An 18,959-nucleotide genomic window follows, 5' to 3' on the forward strand; every position below is an offset into this window, starting at 1 on the left:
AATCAAAACGCCAAAACACCGGGCGGCCACGTGACAGCACGGGGGGAAAAGCAAGCTCCTCGCTCCTGTTGGGGCTGGGACCGGCCGAGAGCTCCCAGTTAAACCAGTATGGTGCACTGGGGGTGGATCTTGCCTCTTACGGCACGTCCTTAGCTGCTGGTAGCACCGCTCGCGCCCCACGCCAGGCTCATCCAACGCAGAAGGGCTGCAGAGCACCACGGTTGGGGTGGGCTGCTGATGTCAAGAAACTCCCTAAAAAGCTGGCTTTCTTCCCCAAACTGTGCCACCCGGTTCCCGGGGCTGGAAGAGCAGAAGGTGGAGGTCCCAGCACGGATCCTGCACCGCCACGGGTCCGCGCACGCCACGGTGCCCCTCGGCACGGAGGGGCCGTCCCCTTCCCGGCGCAGATGGGGAAAATCAGGCGGACGGAGCTTCCCCGGATCACACAGGGAGGCTGGAGGGAGGGCCATGAATCACACTTAAATCGCCCGAAAGACAGCCCGGTGCTTCGGCCCCGGTGGCTCCTCACCAGCTCCTGTGGCCGGCAAGGATCCGGCCACGGGAGCCCCTCTCCGAAACCCTTCAAAGGCAACGGGGACGGGGAGCCCAGCCACTGTGTGCCCGTGCGTGTGCACACGTGTGTGTGTGTGTGTGTCGGGAAGGGGAGGAGGTGGCAGCACTCTCCTCCCCGCTGCCTCCACTCCCCGTGGAGCACTTCTGGGCAAAACCCATTTGCTCCGGCTTCATGTAGGGCCAGGAGATTCGGCCCATTGTGCTGCGGCGCTCAAGAGCCGGCGAGGAATTGTCGACCATGCTGAAACGGTTACATGGGGAGTAATGAAAATTTACTGCACCCTGCTCACGTCTCCAGCCAAGAAATAAAAGCAAAAGATCACAACAGGCATTTTTTTAATTTGAGGCAAAATTAAAAAAAGAAAGGATCCGCACTTAGAAAATAACAACCACATCCACAGATCAAAGCAGCTGTTCTCCTCTCATTCTGGGTTTTAAGAGGTTTCTGCAGCTACAGGGATGTTTACACAGGGAGAGAGATACATACATTGTGCTGTCTTGATGCTGCCTCTCCCCCCTTCATCTGGCAAAACATTCCCTGGGAGGCAATATGAGGTCATTCTTAGACCCTGCGTTGTTTTCCTCAAGCTGCAAGCCTTCGGGGCAAGAGGCAATTCATTTCCCATTAGCAAACACACATTTGCACTCGGAACCCTCCCATGCACATCTTGACAGGGAGCTCGGGGACCGGGGACGGGACGGTGCTCGCCAGCTCATCGTGGCACTCCCAGGGGGACTTCCAGCACCCCGGGGCTGTCGGGGGGGGGTCACTGGCTCCGGCAGAGCCCCGATGAAGGGACACGAAACTCGGGGGGGGGGGGGCAGGCTGGCATCTTCGGCAGACCGGCCTCAATGTTCCTGTGGCTTTCACCGCTTTTAGCGCAAGAGGGGCTGGATGGCTCTGGGGAGCACTAATGGGCTGTAAAAATCTTGTTCTCCTCCGTCTCGTTGGCTCGAGCCCATTTCAGAGCAGGGCTGAGCCCCGCTGCAGAGACCGAGCAGGGATGGAGGCTGTGGGAAGGCGCCGGGGCCGATGCTCCCCTCGCCTCCCTGCATCCCCACGGTGGTGCCTGCGCTGCGCGGGCAGCGCCGGCTTCTCCAAAGCAAAGTCCGGCCACGAGCGGTCCCGTGCTATCAGTGCGAACGAAAAAAGTCTTTAAAACCAGACCTCCCCAGCTCTAGCGTGAATTGAATGTCGTATGCTATAAACGAGCCCTGTCTTCAGCACTGCCTGGGCGTATTTGCACGGCGATGGGGCCAAAAGGGATTTCTGAGGCTGTGCAAGAAGCTGCTGCGAAGCAGCGGGCACAAAACTCCCATTACGGATCTCGGGGCTTGCAGAACCAGCTCTGGAATCGGGCAGGGGCACTGGAGGAAGAAGAAGAGGCCAAGGGGTTAAGGCACCGTGCTGAGAACCGGGAGATCTGCCTTCTCCCCCTGTCTACGAGGAGCACAGGCCCCCGGCAGGACCCATCCTGGGGGCCGGGCGCTGAACAACGCTGGTCGCACACCCGGCGCTCTGCGCTGCCACGACTTGGCTCGAGGAAGCAGCAGCCGAGACGTTTCGATGCCCCGGCGAGGGGTGCGGTCCCAAACTGGGAACAGAATGGGCTATTTTTAAAAACAGAGAGGAAAACACTGCATTCCCAGTAAAAAGCCAATGGCCCGGGCTCGAAAGGCTCAGCCCATCCCCATCGCAAGCTCTCGGGCACATCTCTCCCGTCCTCAACCTGCAATTTGATGGAGATGCCTCCAAGGGGGGCGAAAAGCGCCGGGTCCCGCTAAATGACCGCCTGCCACGCTGTGACACCTTTTTTCCAGCGTCGCAGGGCTTCCCAAACCTGCGGGCGGAGAAAGCGCGTGTTTGTAATTCCCACTTTGCAGCAGGAGAAGCTGCCACAGGCGGAGGTGAGGTGACTTACCCGGCGTCACCGGGAAGGTCGCTGGCAGCGCCAGGAATAGCCCCGCTCCCAGCTAACCACTAACCACACTTAGCCCAGAATAAGGGTCCCTTTTTTCCAGCTTGAATTTATAACAGCTTTCTAAGTGACATAAGCCCTTACAGAAATAGGCAGGCTTTTCTTCCAGAATAATTACTGGGAAATCGCACGACGGCGCGCGGGGGGTGTAATTACAGCCGAGCGGCTGCTGCTGGTGGCTCGCGCCCCGCGCTGCCGGCAGCTCCCCGCAGCTTTTACCTTGTCCTGCTTTTCCATCAGCATGTGTACACCAACTGGCAGCTCGTCAGGATGTGGGTGGAGAAGGAAGGGGCTTCGGGCAGCAAGGAAAGCAATCCGTCGCTCTTTGAAGCTCTGTTAATCGTCTTTCCCCTAGAAGATACTCAAACAATACATCTCTCAGCTACCGAAGGCAAAACTCTGCGTGTCTGCTTCGGGCTCAGCCCAGGCACTGCTGCAGAGCAGGTGTTTGCTTTTAAAGGCATTTTTAGGTCCCACGCATGGAAAAATCAAGCTTGGGGTTCAGGTTCTGCTGAAGGGAGGCCTGAAACGCATTTCTGACACAAGTCGTTAGAACACATCGTGCTTAACACCCCCAAAAATAAGCTATTACCGTCTATCAGGTGTTGATATATCTATATATCCACCCAGAGCGCTATCTGCCAAGAACGGGCTCGCGGCTCCGCCGAGCGTTACCCCAGGGGCCGGCGAGAAGGCAAGGGGTTAACTCGGCACCGCTGACACCACTTTAACTCCAGGACCCAGACGCGTGCGTTTAAAAGTAGCACTTCTCTCCTTAAAAGTTTATGGATCTTACTCGGGGATAAATCCAACGCCCCCGAGCAGAAGGAGACCTATTAATTCCTGAGTTTTTTCACACTGTAGTAAAGCAGTGATTTTATGTGCCCGAGCTGTGTAAGATGTCAGTCATTTTCCCACTTGCATTTCCATATACAATTTAAAAAGGCATTAGTTTATTTCCAGAAGCCCCAGCCAGCCCTGAGCCAACTGCGTCAATATTTTGTTGCTTACACAAATGCCACCATTAGAGTCAACGGCGCGTTTTGGGGGAGGCTTTTTTTTTTCTTCTTTTTTTCCTTTTTTTTTTTTTTTTTTTAAAGCAGGGTTCCTCCGCGCTGTGATGTACGTATAGCTCTTAAAATACCCCCCGGTAACACGAGCCTTTCAGGGCGGCTTACCTGGGTGCTGAGGCGTCGCTTTCAAGGCTGAGGAACGCTCCTGGAGGGCGCTGACCTGACCAAAGGCATTCACTAACTAATTCATTCTTCCAAGAGACTTAACTGCCTCTTGCCTTCGGAAACCCGAGGCAAACCCGAGCCAAATCCCAAGCCTGGCGGAAAACACGGAGAGACCCTTCCTGGCTGCACAGGACGTCAGAGCCGGGAGCCGGCGGCCGCTCCGAGCCCGCTGCAGCGCCTTGGCTCCCGGCCCCCGGTGCCAGCGGCGCGGAGCCAGCAGCGTGCCAAGCCAAGGCGGCCGCTTCGCCGCGTCCCGCTCCGGTCCTCGGAGCTGCTGTCGGGATAAAGGAGGAGAGCAGAGCCCGTGTGCCGGGTCGGGGAGTCCTCACTGTTCTTAGCTGAGTCCTACAAAGCTGGTTTTTGGGGTTTCTCCTACGCTGCAGCATCTGGGCACCGGGGCACGGCTGAGAGATGCTCCTGCAGCTCGCGCTGTCCTGTTGTCTTTGGCACGCTGTCCCGAAAACCCTCGGAGGTTTTTCTGGTGCGGCATGAGCACAGCACGGCGGGTTCGTCCCCCTGCCCCAGCCCCGCTGTCTCCCTGCAGACACGGCCCCCCAGCCCCGGGGCTCTTGGGATCACCCCAAGCAGCTCTCTGCAGCCTTACCGGCGCTTACAACCCCAAAAGCTGCGTGTTTCCACCAAAACCCCTATCCGTTACCCTCCAGCCCCGCACACGGCTGAGATTTCTGAGCAAATCCTCATTCGAAATCCCCCTGAGCCCCCCAAAGCTGGGGGACAAGAGGAAATCAAAGAACAAGTTTCCCCAGCACCGGCAGCCGGGAAAGCCCTGCAGGATCCCCTCTGTGATCCCGCACCAGGGCAGCCTTGCCGGAGAACAGAGCGGCCTTAGTGTGTCAACAAGCCCTAAACACCCGAGGGCAGCTGGAAGTGAGATGCCATTATTATTTTTTTAATTTAAAACTAACTTCTTAACCTACAGGAAAGTAAACGTTCTTCTCGGATGGCCAAGAAAACCACGCTGGGATTTTCCAAATGGCTATGACTGACTGTTTATGAGCAGAGGCTTCCAAACGCAGAAATAAATGGCTCGCTCTCAGCAGGTTTTCCTTTCTATATTTACCCTCACCTGAAATGAACATTATTGCACACTGCAACGTTTATTCCCTCTGATCAGGGGAGCGGGCGAAGAAACTAACCAGCCGCAACACGTCAAATAAATTGTTAATCTGCTGTTTGCACTGGGGCCGGGGGAGGAGGGAGTCCCCAGGTTTTGGGCAGCGCCCAGGTCTCGCTTACAACTTCCATCCCAGCTCCGCGGGAGCGCCGAGCTTCGCCCGCCGCAGCCTGTGGCTGCCTGGAGCTGGGGCCGGATCCTTCCCGGCGCCGATCCGTCGCTCCCCTGCCCTCCCCGCAGCACCCAAGCACCCTCGGTCTGTGCGCGGGCGGCCGCAGGAAGGGTTGCTCGCCCCCTTGCACGGGAGGAAGCCAGCTCCGAGGTGCGAGGACTCGGTCGAGGGTGCACGAGAAGCCTCCTGCAAGGCAAAAAAGCGCGCACGAATCCCAGGGGAACGCACAGATACGAGACGATCCTCTCTGAAGCTCTGCAATTCCCTGCCCTGAGCCCCGGTTTCCCCGCAGGGTGTTTCTCTGCTTGTTCTCAGGGTGGGAAGTTCCTACAGAAGCACAGGGGTGATCCATGAACGGTCCCGCTGATGGGCCCAAATGGCCACAAATACCTAAAAAGTCTTTCCCGAGGAGAGGCTGTCGGGGCTGAGCTTTTGCAAAATGAATCCTAAGGCGATGCTGGCCGCTCAGCTGTAAAATCTCCCCTAATCCCCGCTCCCAGGAAAGGAGAGGACGCGGAGATCAATCACCAGGACGTCGTCCCCATCACATGGCGCCCTCGGTCACGCTCGCGCCCACCACTAGGTCCAAATCTGGGCTTGACCTCCCATTTACCTTGAAGCTCTCTCAGTAATCGGGCCGACTGCTGCACGCCAGCCCAAAGAGGGGTTCGCACCGCCCCGGAGAGACCGGGGGGAGCTCCTCAGCTCCGCAGCTGTGGGGGTGCCCAAAGATGACCCTCGAAGGCAGCCCCCGGATTTGGGAACAGCCGTGCTTGGTTTCTCAGGGCTTGCACACGCTCAACACAAAATGGGACCTTGCCCCCCCCATTTTTTTTTTTTTTTATTTTTTTTTATTTTCCCAGCTCAAACTTTTCACTTTTGGAAAAGTCTTTCGTGTCGGGATGGCTTAGCAAACCTTTCCCCAGCCAACCACTCCGAGAGCATTTGCGTTAATCCAGATTAACTAACATGAAGCAATTTAGATAAACCGCATTAAGACGAAACACCTTTGAACTTTTTTTTTTGGGGGGTGGGAGGGGGGGGGATTGGAATCCCTGCCCGAGCGCTGTGTGTGGTTCGGGCCTCCCCACGCCGCGGCACCACCGGAGCTGAGCTCTCCATGAGCAAGAATGGAGTCAAGTCAGCAAATACAAAGATTTCCCAAGGGCACCGAGCCAGCAGCACCGGTGCTTTGCCAAAAGAGCCCAAAACCTTGTCCGGGAGCATCCAACGGGGCAAGAGAGCGCAGAGAGCGGCTCCTCGGCACCGTCCCAGGCTGAGGACGTGACCACGAGCCAAACCCCTGCAAGCCTCAGTTTACCCAGCGCCGAGCCGTCCCCTGGGCGCGCGGTGACGGGACCGGCTGGCCACGCGCTGCGATCAGCCGCTGGCCACAAGAGGCCGGGCTGGGCGGGCAATGGTTTGCTGAAGGTGGCCAAATCCCACGGCCCGGCCACGTGCCCCGTGCCCGAGGTGGTCACGGCCAGCCCGGGTGGATGGGATGTCTCGTGGAGACGATCACGCTCTGGGTTAGGAGGAGGGAATTAATAGCTGCTGTAGTCACCGGGGAAACACGTAGCGCACCGTGGGCACGTCCACGCCGAAATAGAGGAGGAAACTCGCCGACCCAGCCGGCTCCCAAATTGCCACCAGTGGCTACGGCAGCCCCGACACCAAGACCAGAACCGTGCAGCCCAGCGTTTCCATCCCCTCACCTGGACAAGACGGGCACTAATACTTCATCTGCTTGCCGGGGAACTACAAGCTGCTCGGGATCCAACCGCCCGGCCGCATATTTGCACCAGCATCCAGCACGGAAACAATCCTGACCTTGTCTGGTGCACCGGGAGCTCCTGCAAAAATAGCTTTCTTGGCTTGTGGGGCAGAGGAAAACTCCCCTCTTCCCCAGCTCCCCTCTCCACACCCTCCAAAAACACCTGCTCAGGCTCTCTGCCATCCGCCCTGCTCGTCCTCCTCTTGGAAGGAGGATTTCTGGCAGAGCCAAAGCTGCAGCACGCAGGCTCCAAATTCCCCCGTTTTCTGAGAGCCGGGGCCGAAATGCCAGCTGGGCTTCACGTCCCCCGTTCGGACGGGGTTTGCTTTTCTGTAAGCAGAGCTGCAGCCCTGCTTGTGGCGCTCACAGCTCGGCGCTTTGCTCACTGAGCTCCGCTCCCAGGTGATTTGGATCAGGATACACCAGGAAGTTTGCTTTCGGCCGCCCCAGTCGGCGCGTGGGCGTGTAAACAGTGACCGACTTCACTGCAGGTTCGCCTCCTTTAAATGGGTACTTTCACGTTCGTCAGACTTGAAAAAACAACGCCATCTTTTAAACAACAAAAAAAAAACATTTCCCCTTCCATTGGCTGCGGCCACCGCCGAAGGCATTTCTGTTTGAACAAGCGGGCCCTTCCCTCCCGCTGCCGCCTCGCTGCGCCCAACGAAGCCGTGCCGCCGGTGGGGATGCTCCCACGCAGAGATTTCGCTGCCCCTGGGACGTGCGGGGGCAGCCAGAGCGCTGCTGCTCCCCCTGCTCCTGCCATATGGGTGCTTTTTTGGCAAGCCAGGCTGGCTTTGCCCTCCTGGGGGAGTTGCTTGAATCAGGGCAAGGGAGCGGTGCCTGGGTTCATCATCATGTCGCTGACACGGGCAAGTTCGCAGCGCGGACGGGTGCTTTCCGATGTGAATGTCGGGGTTACAAGTCTCCGAGGCTATAAAAGGGCAAATTGGAAATATCCTGGTGGAGGTTGCTGCCCGACACTCGAACACTCACCCTGAAAGACTCAAAAATCCCCATTTTCCCCGTCGGAATTCCTCCTAAATGGCTTGGATGAAATAAATGAGGTTAATCTAATCAGAGAGATGGATGGAGCTCATTAAAACGGTAGATTAAAAAAACCTACCCCACTTATTACCAATGCTCCCAAGGTCCTCTGCCTTTGCGGCAAGTTAAAGCCACCCAGGAACTGGATTCCCTTGCAGAAATCTGCAGGAAAGGCATTAAAAATGCATTCAGCTATTACAGTTCTCCATGTCACCAGTCACTGGGGAAAGGAAATGAATGCAGGGCAAATGCACATACATTTAAATACACAACTGCCTCCTCTGGGACCAGGATTTATAGGCTGGGAGATCTGGGCCCTGCTCCGAAATGGAGAGACAAGAGCAGATTGAAGGCACCAGCGGGCTGCGCTCTTTTATCCTCTGACACAAACACCACCTCCCCACCCTCGGCTTCCTCACGCAAAGCTGAAGATCAGAAAGGGGCAAAAGCAGGACCTGGCGCCGCATGGAGCTGCACAGGGAGCACAAGAGGAAATTCCTGAACAGCATTTGGCCCAGACTGGCCCCACAATGAGCTTTACTGGCTGTGTTTCTCACAACCAGCGGCCTTCCTGCCCACAAGCTGCCCGCCAGCTCCTTCCTGGGGCTCTGAGAAGAACATCCACCCCAAAATCCTCCTCGTGCCCCTTCATGGCTGCTCTTTGGGACGAACCCACTGCACTGATGCTCCTGTACGTGTAAACACAAAGTTTGCACCACGTGCAAGGGCCCCGTTGCTTTCACTCCCCTCGCCTTTTCCTCCTGTTGAACTTTCCAGGCCGGAGCCACCAACCGTGCATGAATTGCACGTGCTATTTTTGGAGAGTTCTCCAATAATTATCAGCTCACGCGAGGCGAGCAGACAGCCCTGCTTCTGCCTGGGGTCAGCCTGCTGCGCCACGACACGCGTTCTCTGCGGCGAGTCCACCCCTGGAAAAACAGACAAATGAAAAAAAAACAAAAACTAAAAAATCCTGAGTCCGCCTGCCCGCAGAGTGCACAGCAAGCAGTGCTATGGCCTGTGCTGCTAGACTGCAGGGTCCTCAGTTCAGGAGGGAGCGAATCCCTCTCCCAGGGCCGTGCTGACCTGGCAAACCCCACATGCCAGACGAGCTCTGGGGTGCTTTGAGCAAGAGGAAAGAGCTGTCCGCATGTCGGGGTTTTCCCAGCTCCTTTCTCAGCAGCATCCACCCCCAAGCCAAGGGCCGCTCGCCATCTGATGTAACTGTGGCGCTGCCCGAGCCAAGCACTTTTCCCTTATTGCTTTTTGATGGGATGATTTTTACAGCTCCCTGGGGGCCCGAGGAAATCACCGAGGGTTTAAGGAGATGGCTCTGATACAACTGTGTGCTGCAGATGCACAGTGGGACAGCCAGGGGCTCTGGCTATGGCTAGCCTCCCCGGCACGCAGTTGTTTACAGAAACTAAACGGGTTACAACTCATCGGCTGAGCTGCATTAATCACACACCCAGCCTGCTGCAAACCCATGGCAATGGGGGCAGCTCCAACCACCTTTAAAACCCACCCAGGACATTTCCCTTTGCGACTGCACGGGGCTAAGAGAGCTGCAGCATCGTTCATGCAGCCCAGCTGCGGAGCTGTAACTAATTACATGTGGTAATTGGGCTGTCCGTCCCCACATGGCGTGCCAGCGCTGTGCCTTTCATCCTCTGCAGTTCTCCAGCCACAGCACCCAGACATCTTAGGCGTTTCAGAGACTTTGGAGGGCTGAGCTGTTTCAGGAGGGGCGGATCAAGGCCCCAGCTCCCCGAGGGGCTGCTTCGTGTGCCCGTCCCACGCACACGTGGGGCTGGGCGCTGGGCACCCCGAGACCTCCCAGCCCCTGCCCTGTGGACCCACAGCGCTCTGTGACCTCCCAGCTCCAGCCATGGGTGCCGCAGGTGCCTGCTGTGGGCATTATTGGATGCTTAGGAAATGGGAAGGTGCTGGAGGGGAGGAGAAAGGCAGATGTTTCATTAGAGCACAAGCAGCCCAGGCTGGGCGTTTTGACCCCCAGATTTAATTCCAGTGCTGGTCAAGGCAAGGGGAGGTTATAGCAGAAGGGTACATGGACAGAGGGTCACCTACCAGAAAGAAAACTGATAAAAACAAATGGGAAATGTTGGGTGGAAGGACACTGCAGCTGTTGCAAACTCCAGCCCTAGAGTTAGCTTTTTCATTTTATTCGCTCTGACAGCTCTAAGGTTAATACCCTGGCAGTTGACAGCCACTAAGCCACGGCTTTAGGTATAAAAACAATCAGCCCGTGACTCCCCCAGCCTTCAGACGGCGGAGAAATTCCTGCCATTCCACAGAGGGCAAGGGGAGCCAGGCATGGCGACTGCCTTTTGTTCTGCTGCAGCCCGGCTCGTCCTGCACAGCCCTCCTGAGGCATTCACACGAAATTTATCCCAAAAACAGGGCTGGGGCCGGACTGGGAAGGGCCACAGCAGCACCACCTTTGGTGAGGGACACGGCGCCTTGACGGCACGGCAGGGACAAGGCGGTGACGGGTGGTAACGTGTTTTGCTCTCTTTTTACTCAAAGTGCTGCACACCGCGAAGGGCTGCTGAAGGAGCAGCCTTCAGCCTCACCACACCCGGGCATAAAATGGCTGCTCCCAGCTCCCAGCTGGGTTTTTGAAGGTGCCGAGCCCACGGGGCCGCCAGCAACATGGCTCCACCGCCTCTCCTAGGCCATGAGGTGTGCTGAACCTAAACGAACATCTCCCTTCACTTTCACAGCCCTTCTCTGGGCAGGACGCCCCTCGCCCCACCACAGCCCTCCCGCTCTTCGCGCCCACCCTCCTCATCCTCCTGTCTTCCATGAGGCCCCTGAGCTTCGCGCCTCCTCCTCCCCCCCCCCCCGTTCGGAATGGGACAGCCCCGCCGCGCTGCCTCGGCTCGGCGCCTGGAGCGTTCCATCCCGCACACGGGGGGGTGACGGGCAGCCCTCGGCCCGGACTGCGCGCTGCGGAGCGGCCCATCGGGCGCCACCATGGGGGGGCGCTGGGGGCGCGGGCGCTCCATTAACGAGCCTCACCCGCTCAGCGACCATCAGCAGGGCCCCACGGAGCGAGTCCCACGTTTAGGTGCCGGCGGGAGCTAGCACCCAGGGGTGGGCGCGGGATGGGCGGGGGGAATGGGCGAAAGCACTGAGCCGGTTCCCCCCCTCCCGCCTCGCGTTGGTTTCGTTCCATTTGAAGGGGCGGCGGGCGCGGGCCGCGCCGCGCCTCAGTCTAACGGCGGCGCCGTGAGGGGAGGAGGGCGGCAGGGCAGGGGGAAGGGCTTCGGCGCCCCTTTTACCACCTCAGCGCCCCTTTTACCACCCCGGCGCCCCCCTCCCGGCCCTGGCAGGACCATGCCCATGCCCAAGCCCAGCCCCGGCGACGAGCGGTCCCAGCGGCCAGCAGGCGTTGAGGCAGCGGCCGGGCGGCCCCGAGACTGCGGCGAGGAAGGGCCGCGGGCGCCCGGTACGGGGCAGTGGGGCCGGGTCCGGAGCCGCCGGCACCTCAGCGGCGAGCTGCGGGGCATCGCCAAAAACGGGGGTCTCGGGGCTGGGGGGAGCTCCGGGAGGGGGTGGTTAATTTGTGGGGCGACACACCGAGGGCTCGGCTGATGGATAAAAACCAGCCAGCCTCCGTTAAAAGCAGCCCGAAATGTCACGGCCCCGGTAAAAAGCTCCCGGCGGGGGAGGCGATGCCGAGCAGCGGTCAGTAGGGGTCAGCCTGCTATCGGTCAGCGAGCTCACAACGTCCACCTTCAAGAGCTAAAGTGCCCTTGCAAAGCCAGTTCCTCCCCTAAAACACGAAGTTGCCCCTCTTTTTTCCTCATTCTCCAGCAGTGTTTTTAAACCTCCTCGCAGCAGGCTGCCGAGCAGTCCTCCTCACCGTCTTTCCTTTTTCCTGCTTGCCTACAGCCAGCCCTCCGCAAGACCTTTCCGTGAATGAGCTGCAGGAAATATCTGATAAGATCTACAAGCTGACCCTTGCGCATGAAATCGTGCTGAATGGTGACTTCAAACTGCAAATGGTCAAATTCTCCCCACTCAGGTGTATATAAATATATATACACACCATATATGTATGTATTCAGGCTAGGCTTCTTTCTGTCACGTTATAGAAAAGATGTGAGAACATGGGAAGGAGGTTTGGCTCTGACTATACAAGTAAAAAGTAAAGAGTTCCTGAAACAACAAATAAAAAAAAGGGGGGGGGCTGTTTTATTTATTCATTGCTTCACAATTCACTAAGAAGTTCTTAACTACAGCGAATGTCAGATGTGACTCACTAACACTGAAAGAATTAGAGACTTTGGCTGCGTGAGCTGCAACTTTAGCGAGAACAAAGCAGAATTTTCAGTGAACAGCTCTGAGGTGTCTGCACATTAGTTAAAGATCTGTTTAAGTTGCTGACATTCTCTCCTTCATTACAAAGATGAGCACTAGCTAGAAAAATATTCTCTTGATCTTCTCTGAGGACTTACGAGAGTTTCTGTGAAAAATACTGTGTTCTTTTTATCCCATGGTTAAGAGGGGCTAAGTGCATTTTATGAGCAGGGTTGAGAAGATGGAGTCCTGTTTTAGACGAACGGCACATTCAATCTGAGAGAGATTTTCATGAGGTGTATTACTGCCAGTTTGGAGGAAAGACGAGGAGAAAACATCAAAAGACCTAAACTGCAATGAAAGCAGAGAGGAATGGCCCCATCGAACTGAGAGGTTGTGTTTATCTGACGCTAAGAGAAACCCCCTGCTCTCGTCTCTTCTTTTCTAGCCTGGAAAACAGAGTGAAGGAGACATTGCACAAAGCCTTCTGGGACAGCCTGAAAGAACAGATCTCTGCCAGGCCCCCTGACTACACTCAGGCAATCCAGCTGCTACAGGAGATAAAGGAGGTCAGCTGATCCTGGCACAGGGAAGACCTTAGAATTAGTCTTCCCTTAATCATCACCCCACCCCTTAAATCCAAATGTTCCCATGTGAACATGTGTAAGAGGGAGGCAAAAACAAGCTCCATATAGGTTATAGGGAGACCTAAGTTACACAACTGCACCTTCTAAAACCTGTCTGAGAAGGAAACTAATTCTCTGGTTCCAGGTCTTTAAAAACGCTCTTCCAAAACAATGGAAAGCCTGTTGAGCTGTTGGTTTTAGTAACAGCCATTCCAGGTATAGCGTCTGCCAACCAAAAACTGCAATTCTCTGTGCAAAGACACCCCTTTAGCTATATGATGAACTGTACCTACTGTCTAAGTGAACAATGTGGTCTTCAGGAACATTATTTAGAACTAAAAGACAATAGTTCTTAGCGGAGCATGAAGTTGTGTATAGTTTTTCAGTCCACCTTTTCCCATTAGATTCCAGGCAGGTAACTCCCTTCTTTTGTGCATGATGGTAAAGGAGATTTTGCAATCTGCGAAACAGTAGCCAGACATCCTGAAGTGAGTCATTAGAGACAAACATTCCCTTAAAGCAATGTGTGCCCCACAATTTGTGTACTGAGTCTCAATTCAAGGCCAACTTTGATTCCTGTTGAGCAATTCCAGAGAACTGTTGTGTTTTTGGATTAAAGACTAGCGTTACTTCTTTGGGCAGGCTCTGCTGTCATTGCTGCTGCCACGACACAACCAATTGCGAAGCCAAATTGAAGAGGCCCTCGACGTGGAGTTAATTCAACAAGAGGCTGAGCACGGGGCTCTGGACATCCGTGGCCTCGCCACATACATCCTTGACACGATGGCAATGCTGTGTGCGCCCGTTCGAGATGAGGATGTGCAAGGACTGCAAAGCCTCTCAGACCCAGCTCAGCTTCTCAGGTGGGCGATGCTCCCTCAGTCGTGGGCTATGCAGACCAGCAAAACCCTCAACATTAAAACCCTGGGTTAAGAGGAAGCTGCCCTAGAATTACATCCCTGTTTTGGTTTTGGTTCTTTTTCAGGGTAGTTACATTTGTGTTGCTCAGTTGCTCTTAGATAGTAGAACAGTCTTCAGTGAAGTAAATCCAATTTTAACTAGTAAATTTTAGGGAACAGACACTCCAATTAGACTGAACAGCCTTTTGTCAGAAAAGGGAATAAAGAATTTCTGAATTTCCCTTTCTTAGCATTCTAAAATAACCCACAACTATCGCTTTTACTAATGTATTAAACTTTCAATTCGCTGTGTCTCATCCAGGGAGATTTTCCGGGTGTTGGACCTGATGAAAACGGATATGCTGAATTTTAGCATCCAGAGCCTCCGCCCCCACTTGCAGGACCATTCCACCCAGTATGAATGGAAGAAATTCCAGGAACTCGTAGATAAGCTTCCCAGTAAGTCAGTGGGGAAGGGAGACGAGACCTATTACTTCTGCAGGAGATAATGAAGCACCATAAAGGACCTTGAATATTCTGAAGCTGATGTTTTCATCACATGCTCAGTAAAAGATAAGAGAAATGCCTCTAAAGGCTGAAGGACTCCTGGGTCCCTTTCTCAGCCTCTTCTCTACCATACGTTGCAGAAAAGAAGTCAGTGTGCTTCAGTTTCTGCATGCATAAGATGGGCCTAATAGCTGCCTCGTGGGTAACTGTAAGAGCACGCAAGTTTAAAGTGTTTTGAGACCCTCAGAGGAATCAGCAAAATGGTATTAGCAGGTGTATTTAAATGAAAAGCTGGCACTTGATGCAGACATCCCTTCTGTGCCGGGCTGTAGAATATTTCTCTCTGGCTGCCTCTCTCATTTATAAGGCTTAATTAAAGGTGCTATTTGAAGACTGAAATCCTCTCTACAACATAAAGTTCTCCAGCTACCAGTGTCAGGAGGCCTAACCCTGTGCCCTGCCAACAGGGCATTAACGTTGAACGTTAGAGAAGGCGTAAACCACCCCCCACCATCCCAGGATCCAGCACGTGCCTTGGCATTGCGGATGTGCATCCCATTCAGCTAGAACATCACGTAGCCACTTCTTACTCAGTTAGTTTGACCTGTCTGTTCTTCTTTTTTTTTTTTAAACCCCTGTTGCAGACAGCCTGGATCACACCACAGAGTGGCTGCGTGAAGCAGCAGCAGAAGCGTCTGCATCCCTCTCAGAGTCACAGCCCCGCTCTGCAGCCTTACAGGGGGCAGCGGGTGGTAGCACAGCTCTGCCAAGTCTCACGTCTGTGCTAAATCAAGGATACGTGAACCTGCTCTGCTGGGAGCCTGGACAAAAGCAATACCCTGAGGTAGGACGAGAGCTGGGACACCTTTACAGCATAAAGATATACTAAATAAACAAGTGTGTAGGTTCTCTATCTTCTGTAGAAAGAACTGGCAAGAGTCTGTGTCCCCTCTACACCACGAGTCTGCACGGGGTTTATTCCCCATGGGAAACAAGCTGGATTTTTCACAAAACTAACCTTTTCTGCTGCCTCCCTCCACTCAGCTTCGTGGCGCTGTTACAGTCCAGCTCCACAGCTTGAGAGTTGCTCAGTCATCACAGCCGCTGTCTCCGCACCCACAGACTGACTGGTTTCTGTTCACAGACACTGCTTATGGACCAGGCCCGGCTGCAGGAAGTCCAAGCGCAGGTGAATCAGCTTACTGTCACAGCTGCAGTCCTGCTAGTGACCAGCGGCACGTGTGGAAGTGCCTTATTTGGCTCACCTGGGTTTGTAGCTAGGCTGAAACTGGTAACAAAGGGCCTCTTGGAAGGGCTGTCTTGTACCAGGTGGGTTACTTTACATTTTCTTTTCCAGAAGGAGAAGAGTGAATATGTAGGCACTGGTTGGGTGCAGGACAAGCAGCAGGAATCTCCTTTGGCAGTAGAAGAGGATCTGAGATCCAAGTGGCAGCCAGGTCCACTGCAAGGAGTGGGGGAAGCCAGCCAGCGTATTTGGCTGGGTGTTAGCTCTCTGGGGCAACTGTCCCTTCTTGGTTAAAGGGACCAGTCAGTAGTGCTGATCCCCGTGTCACAGGAGCCAGCCTCAGGGCAGCTGCCTGCCTGCCGAAGGGCAGAGGAAGGGAAGCGTAGCTCACTTGCAGCAGGCACCAGAGCTGTGGCTGAGTGGGGTTTGTCGGACGCTGCTCCCTGCCCATGATCACACCCAAAGGGCACGTGGAGAGACTTCCCTGCTTGCTCTGTGCCTGAGACCCCCTCCCCAACAAATCTGCCCAGTGGTTGGAGCGCGGGTATATACCTTTGCATGATTTAGGTGTGAAGAAGCTTTGCAAGACATCAGCGACCAGGTGCTGCAGGAAGTCAGCAGGGCGCTCTCGCAGCTGGGTTACCCTGCTCTTACCAGTGACAAATGTGCTTCCCTGAAAGGCCAGATAAAAAGCATCGCAGACAAGGGCAACGCAGTCCGGCATGTCATCGGTGAGTCTCTGAGCTCGTCTCTCCCTCAGCAATGAAGAGGCTTTCATAAAACCCTGCAGGATAGGTACTAGCAAAGAAACTCCCTGCATCGTGCAGAACTACTGCAGGGTCAAGAAGCTAGGTTTAGAAACTGCCCTGATTTTCCTGTTTCACCCTGAAAGACTCCCAAACAGTAATTGCTTTGAAAATCTCTTAAATCCTACCATCCTTGCTAAAAGCTAAACAGGCCTAAGTGCAAGGTCTGTTAGTAGGTGGTGTTGCAATCTTCAGGCTGGCGTGTAGAGTGAGAGCTTAATCACTGGCTCTAGTAAAGCACCACGCTAAGATCTTTAAATAATATTTATCCCTAGGGAGTGCACTGCCTGGTATTCAGCTAACCAGCTGCCCTATAATGCTGCTCCATCAAAATATTTATTCAAATGTCTTGGATAAGAGCTGATTATTTTGACCTTTTATTAGACTCCGAACGCTACTAGCTCCACATCAGATTGCAGTGCCACGGGCAGCTAGTACGCTGCAGGAAAGATTACTTCCACATGGAAGACAAGCTTTTATCAGCTATGAAAATAAGGTGGGGCTCTTCCTGCCCAATGCTGCATCCACTTAAGTATCCTTCTCAGCCCACGTAGATTCTATCACATTATTTGGGTTTATTCCTTCCATGACAGGGCAGCCTATTTTGTTCTGAAGTAATTCAGAAGGCTGAATTAATAGCCTAACCCAACCTTGCTGGGCAGCGTGCGATGGCAATGACTCACTGATGGCGTGGCGTTAGAAGCTGCAGAGCCAGACAGCCTGCCCCTCTCCACGTCTCAAAAGCAGCGTCTCGTCTGTACTCTTTGTCACTCTCAGCACTTTCCAAATACATACTTGAAACAGCAACATCCAAGGCAGTCGGGTAGTTGAGTCTCAGCTGTGTGTCCCTCAGAGAGGCTGCCTGAATACTTTGAGTTTTAAAATGCTGGTGTGGCAGGCCGGATAAATCCTGGGCTCTGACGTTCTATAGTCCATTGTGCTTCTAAGATGCTTGACACTTCAGTTCTGTACAAAAACTTAAGAGTGGACAAAAAATCTCTATTGTTGAACTGCTCCACTTCAGTGTAAGCATTGCCAAATCCAAAACCTGATGTCCTCCAGCCCAGTATCCCCAGTAAAGCCATTGTTTAAAGCAACAACCCAGGACAAAGTGAGAACAAGGTATGTATACCTAATACTCAAATGCTCTCCTAGCATCAGGTAGCTTCACCTTGGTTCCTGTGCTGGCTGCTGTCTCATCTACTTAGTGTTTGGAAGAAGACCACATTAATCCACCATGTCCCGAGTCCATCTAGAGCTTGTCCGCACCATCCTGCAACAACGCAGCTGTCATCAGATCTGCTCTCGACTGCACAAGGAATCCTTTCTCTCAAAGGCTAGCTTGCTGTGCAAAGGTTGATTTTTGTTCTCCTGCTTTTGCTCCCTACAGAGCGGCGGATTCATTTGTTCCTCAGCCATTTTATTTCCCCCGACGGATGGAATTCTCAAAAAGATTTTCCAAAGGGTCTTGATGCCATCCAGGAAGAGCTGCAGGAAGTTGGGCGCAGGTTTAGAAGCGTGATCCACCACAACAGGCAGGTGTTTGGCCCTTGCTACTTGGGAATTCTCAAGAAAGTGCTTTTCCCAGAGGCAGAACCAGAATCAGATGCAGGAACAGGTTCCTTCTGATCATCTTTATTATGTACCACACAGGAGGGCAGGGTTGGAACACATTCTCCAGCAGTTTCTCAAATCATGCTTCAGCTTGTAAAACTCAATCAGATAAACCCCGCTGGGCCGCCACAGCTACTGGGAAGTGACTCTTAGCGTGTCAATAGCTGAATAAACCTCTCAACTACAAAAGGGAATGTTTGTTTTTTTTTTTCACCCCCACCCCCCCAAAAAAAATGCCACTATTTAGTAGGGAAGGAAATGAAGGTTATAAAACTGCAACGCAGGTGTTTTTTTTTTTTTTTTTTTTTTTTTTTTTTTTTTTTTTTTTTTTTTTAATTCAAGGTGTTAATTCTGTTGTGGGCCTGTAGCCTACTTTGCTGAAATGTTAGTCACCGCCCAGGGACGCAGTTTGGATTTGATAAAGCCACATGGTATTTAAGATCATTATAACTACACAATATATTTCAGAGTTAGCTTGAAAACCTGACTTACTGAATTATTAGAAATGGAGCATATGGTATAAATTTAGCAGCCCCCAATGAATTTAGGATTTTACATCAGCCAGATTTCACTTGACACAAAAATCTGAACTTTCACCTGTATTTAAATGTCTGGATTTCTTGCTCTAATTTTATGTAGAGAAAACCTCCTACTTGGTATGCCAAAAATCTTTGCTGGGTAAATACTATATGCAATGGCTGCCTGAACTGTTAGAGTTGTTATGTGAATTAATTGCTGCTGTGCTGCAGCAGAACATTGATTTTAGTGTTTATCATCAGTAAATTAGGGTCCTGACAGTCCACCCTCAGTGGAACAATCCTTGCAGGTGTACATGGGAAGGGGTAAAAATCAGCCTTGCCCACAATTATGTGGAGAACACAGTGGTTGGAGACCATCGTGTTACAGGTAGGTGTATCTTTAACAGAGCACGTGGATGTGCTTTTATGCATAAATTAGCCTCAAAAGAATTTAGTATTCGGTATTTGGGATCAATATTGAATCAATCCCAGTCATATT

At 53.5% G+C, this 18,959-nt stretch overlaps 1 protein-coding gene and 1 long non-coding RNA gene across 4 annotated transcripts; one reads left to right on the plus strand and one right to left on the minus strand.

Annotated features, from left to right (window-relative positions):
* Nucleotides 1–261: 261 nt before the first annotated feature.
* Nucleotides 262–15,328, minus strand: LOC121059239. Its single transcript, XR_005814466.1, has 3 exons — nt 15,295–15,328; nt 2,772–2,913; nt 262–2,168 (listed from the first exon to the last, which is right to left on the minus strand). It is a non-coding gene; the product is annotated as an uncharacterized LOC121059239 (long non-coding RNA).
* On the plus strand, nt 11,148–18,128 carry TCP11 (t-complex 11). 3 transcript variants are annotated; one of them, XR_005814465.1, is made up of 10 exons: nt 11,148–11,390; nt 11,837–11,969; nt 12,693–12,813; nt 13,513–13,733; nt 14,092–14,228; nt 14,921–15,120; nt 15,421–15,605; nt 16,090–16,253; nt 16,713–16,824; nt 17,719–17,795. XR_005814465.1 is itself a non-coding variant. In XM_040535817.1 (9 exons), exons 1-9 carry the CDS (start codon nt 11,279–11,281, stop codon nt 17,955–17,957), a joined length of 1,512 nt encoding a protein of 503 aa, XP_040391751.1. In that variant the 5' UTR covers nt 11,148–11,278; the 3' UTR covers nt 17,958–18,128. The 3 variants fall into 3 exon arrangements, 2 of the variants coding, with proteins under 2 accessions (XP_040391751.1, XP_040391752.1); XM_040535817.1 differs by lacking the exon at nt 16,713–16,824 and having other exon boundaries at nt 17,719–18,128; XM_040535818.1 differs by lacking the exon at nt 16,713–16,824 and having other exon boundaries at nt 11,148–11,330; nt 17,719–18,128.
* Nucleotides 18,129–18,959: the final 831 nt, after the last annotated feature.

The sequence above is a fragment of the Cygnus olor genome, chromosome 24 (assembly GCF_009769625.2).
Source record: "Cygnus olor isolate bCygOlo1 chromosome 24, bCygOlo1.pri.v2, whole genome shotgun sequence".
In the NCBI taxonomy this organism is placed as follows: domain Eukaryota; kingdom Metazoa; phylum Chordata; class Aves; order Anseriformes; family Anatidae; genus Cygnus; species Cygnus olor.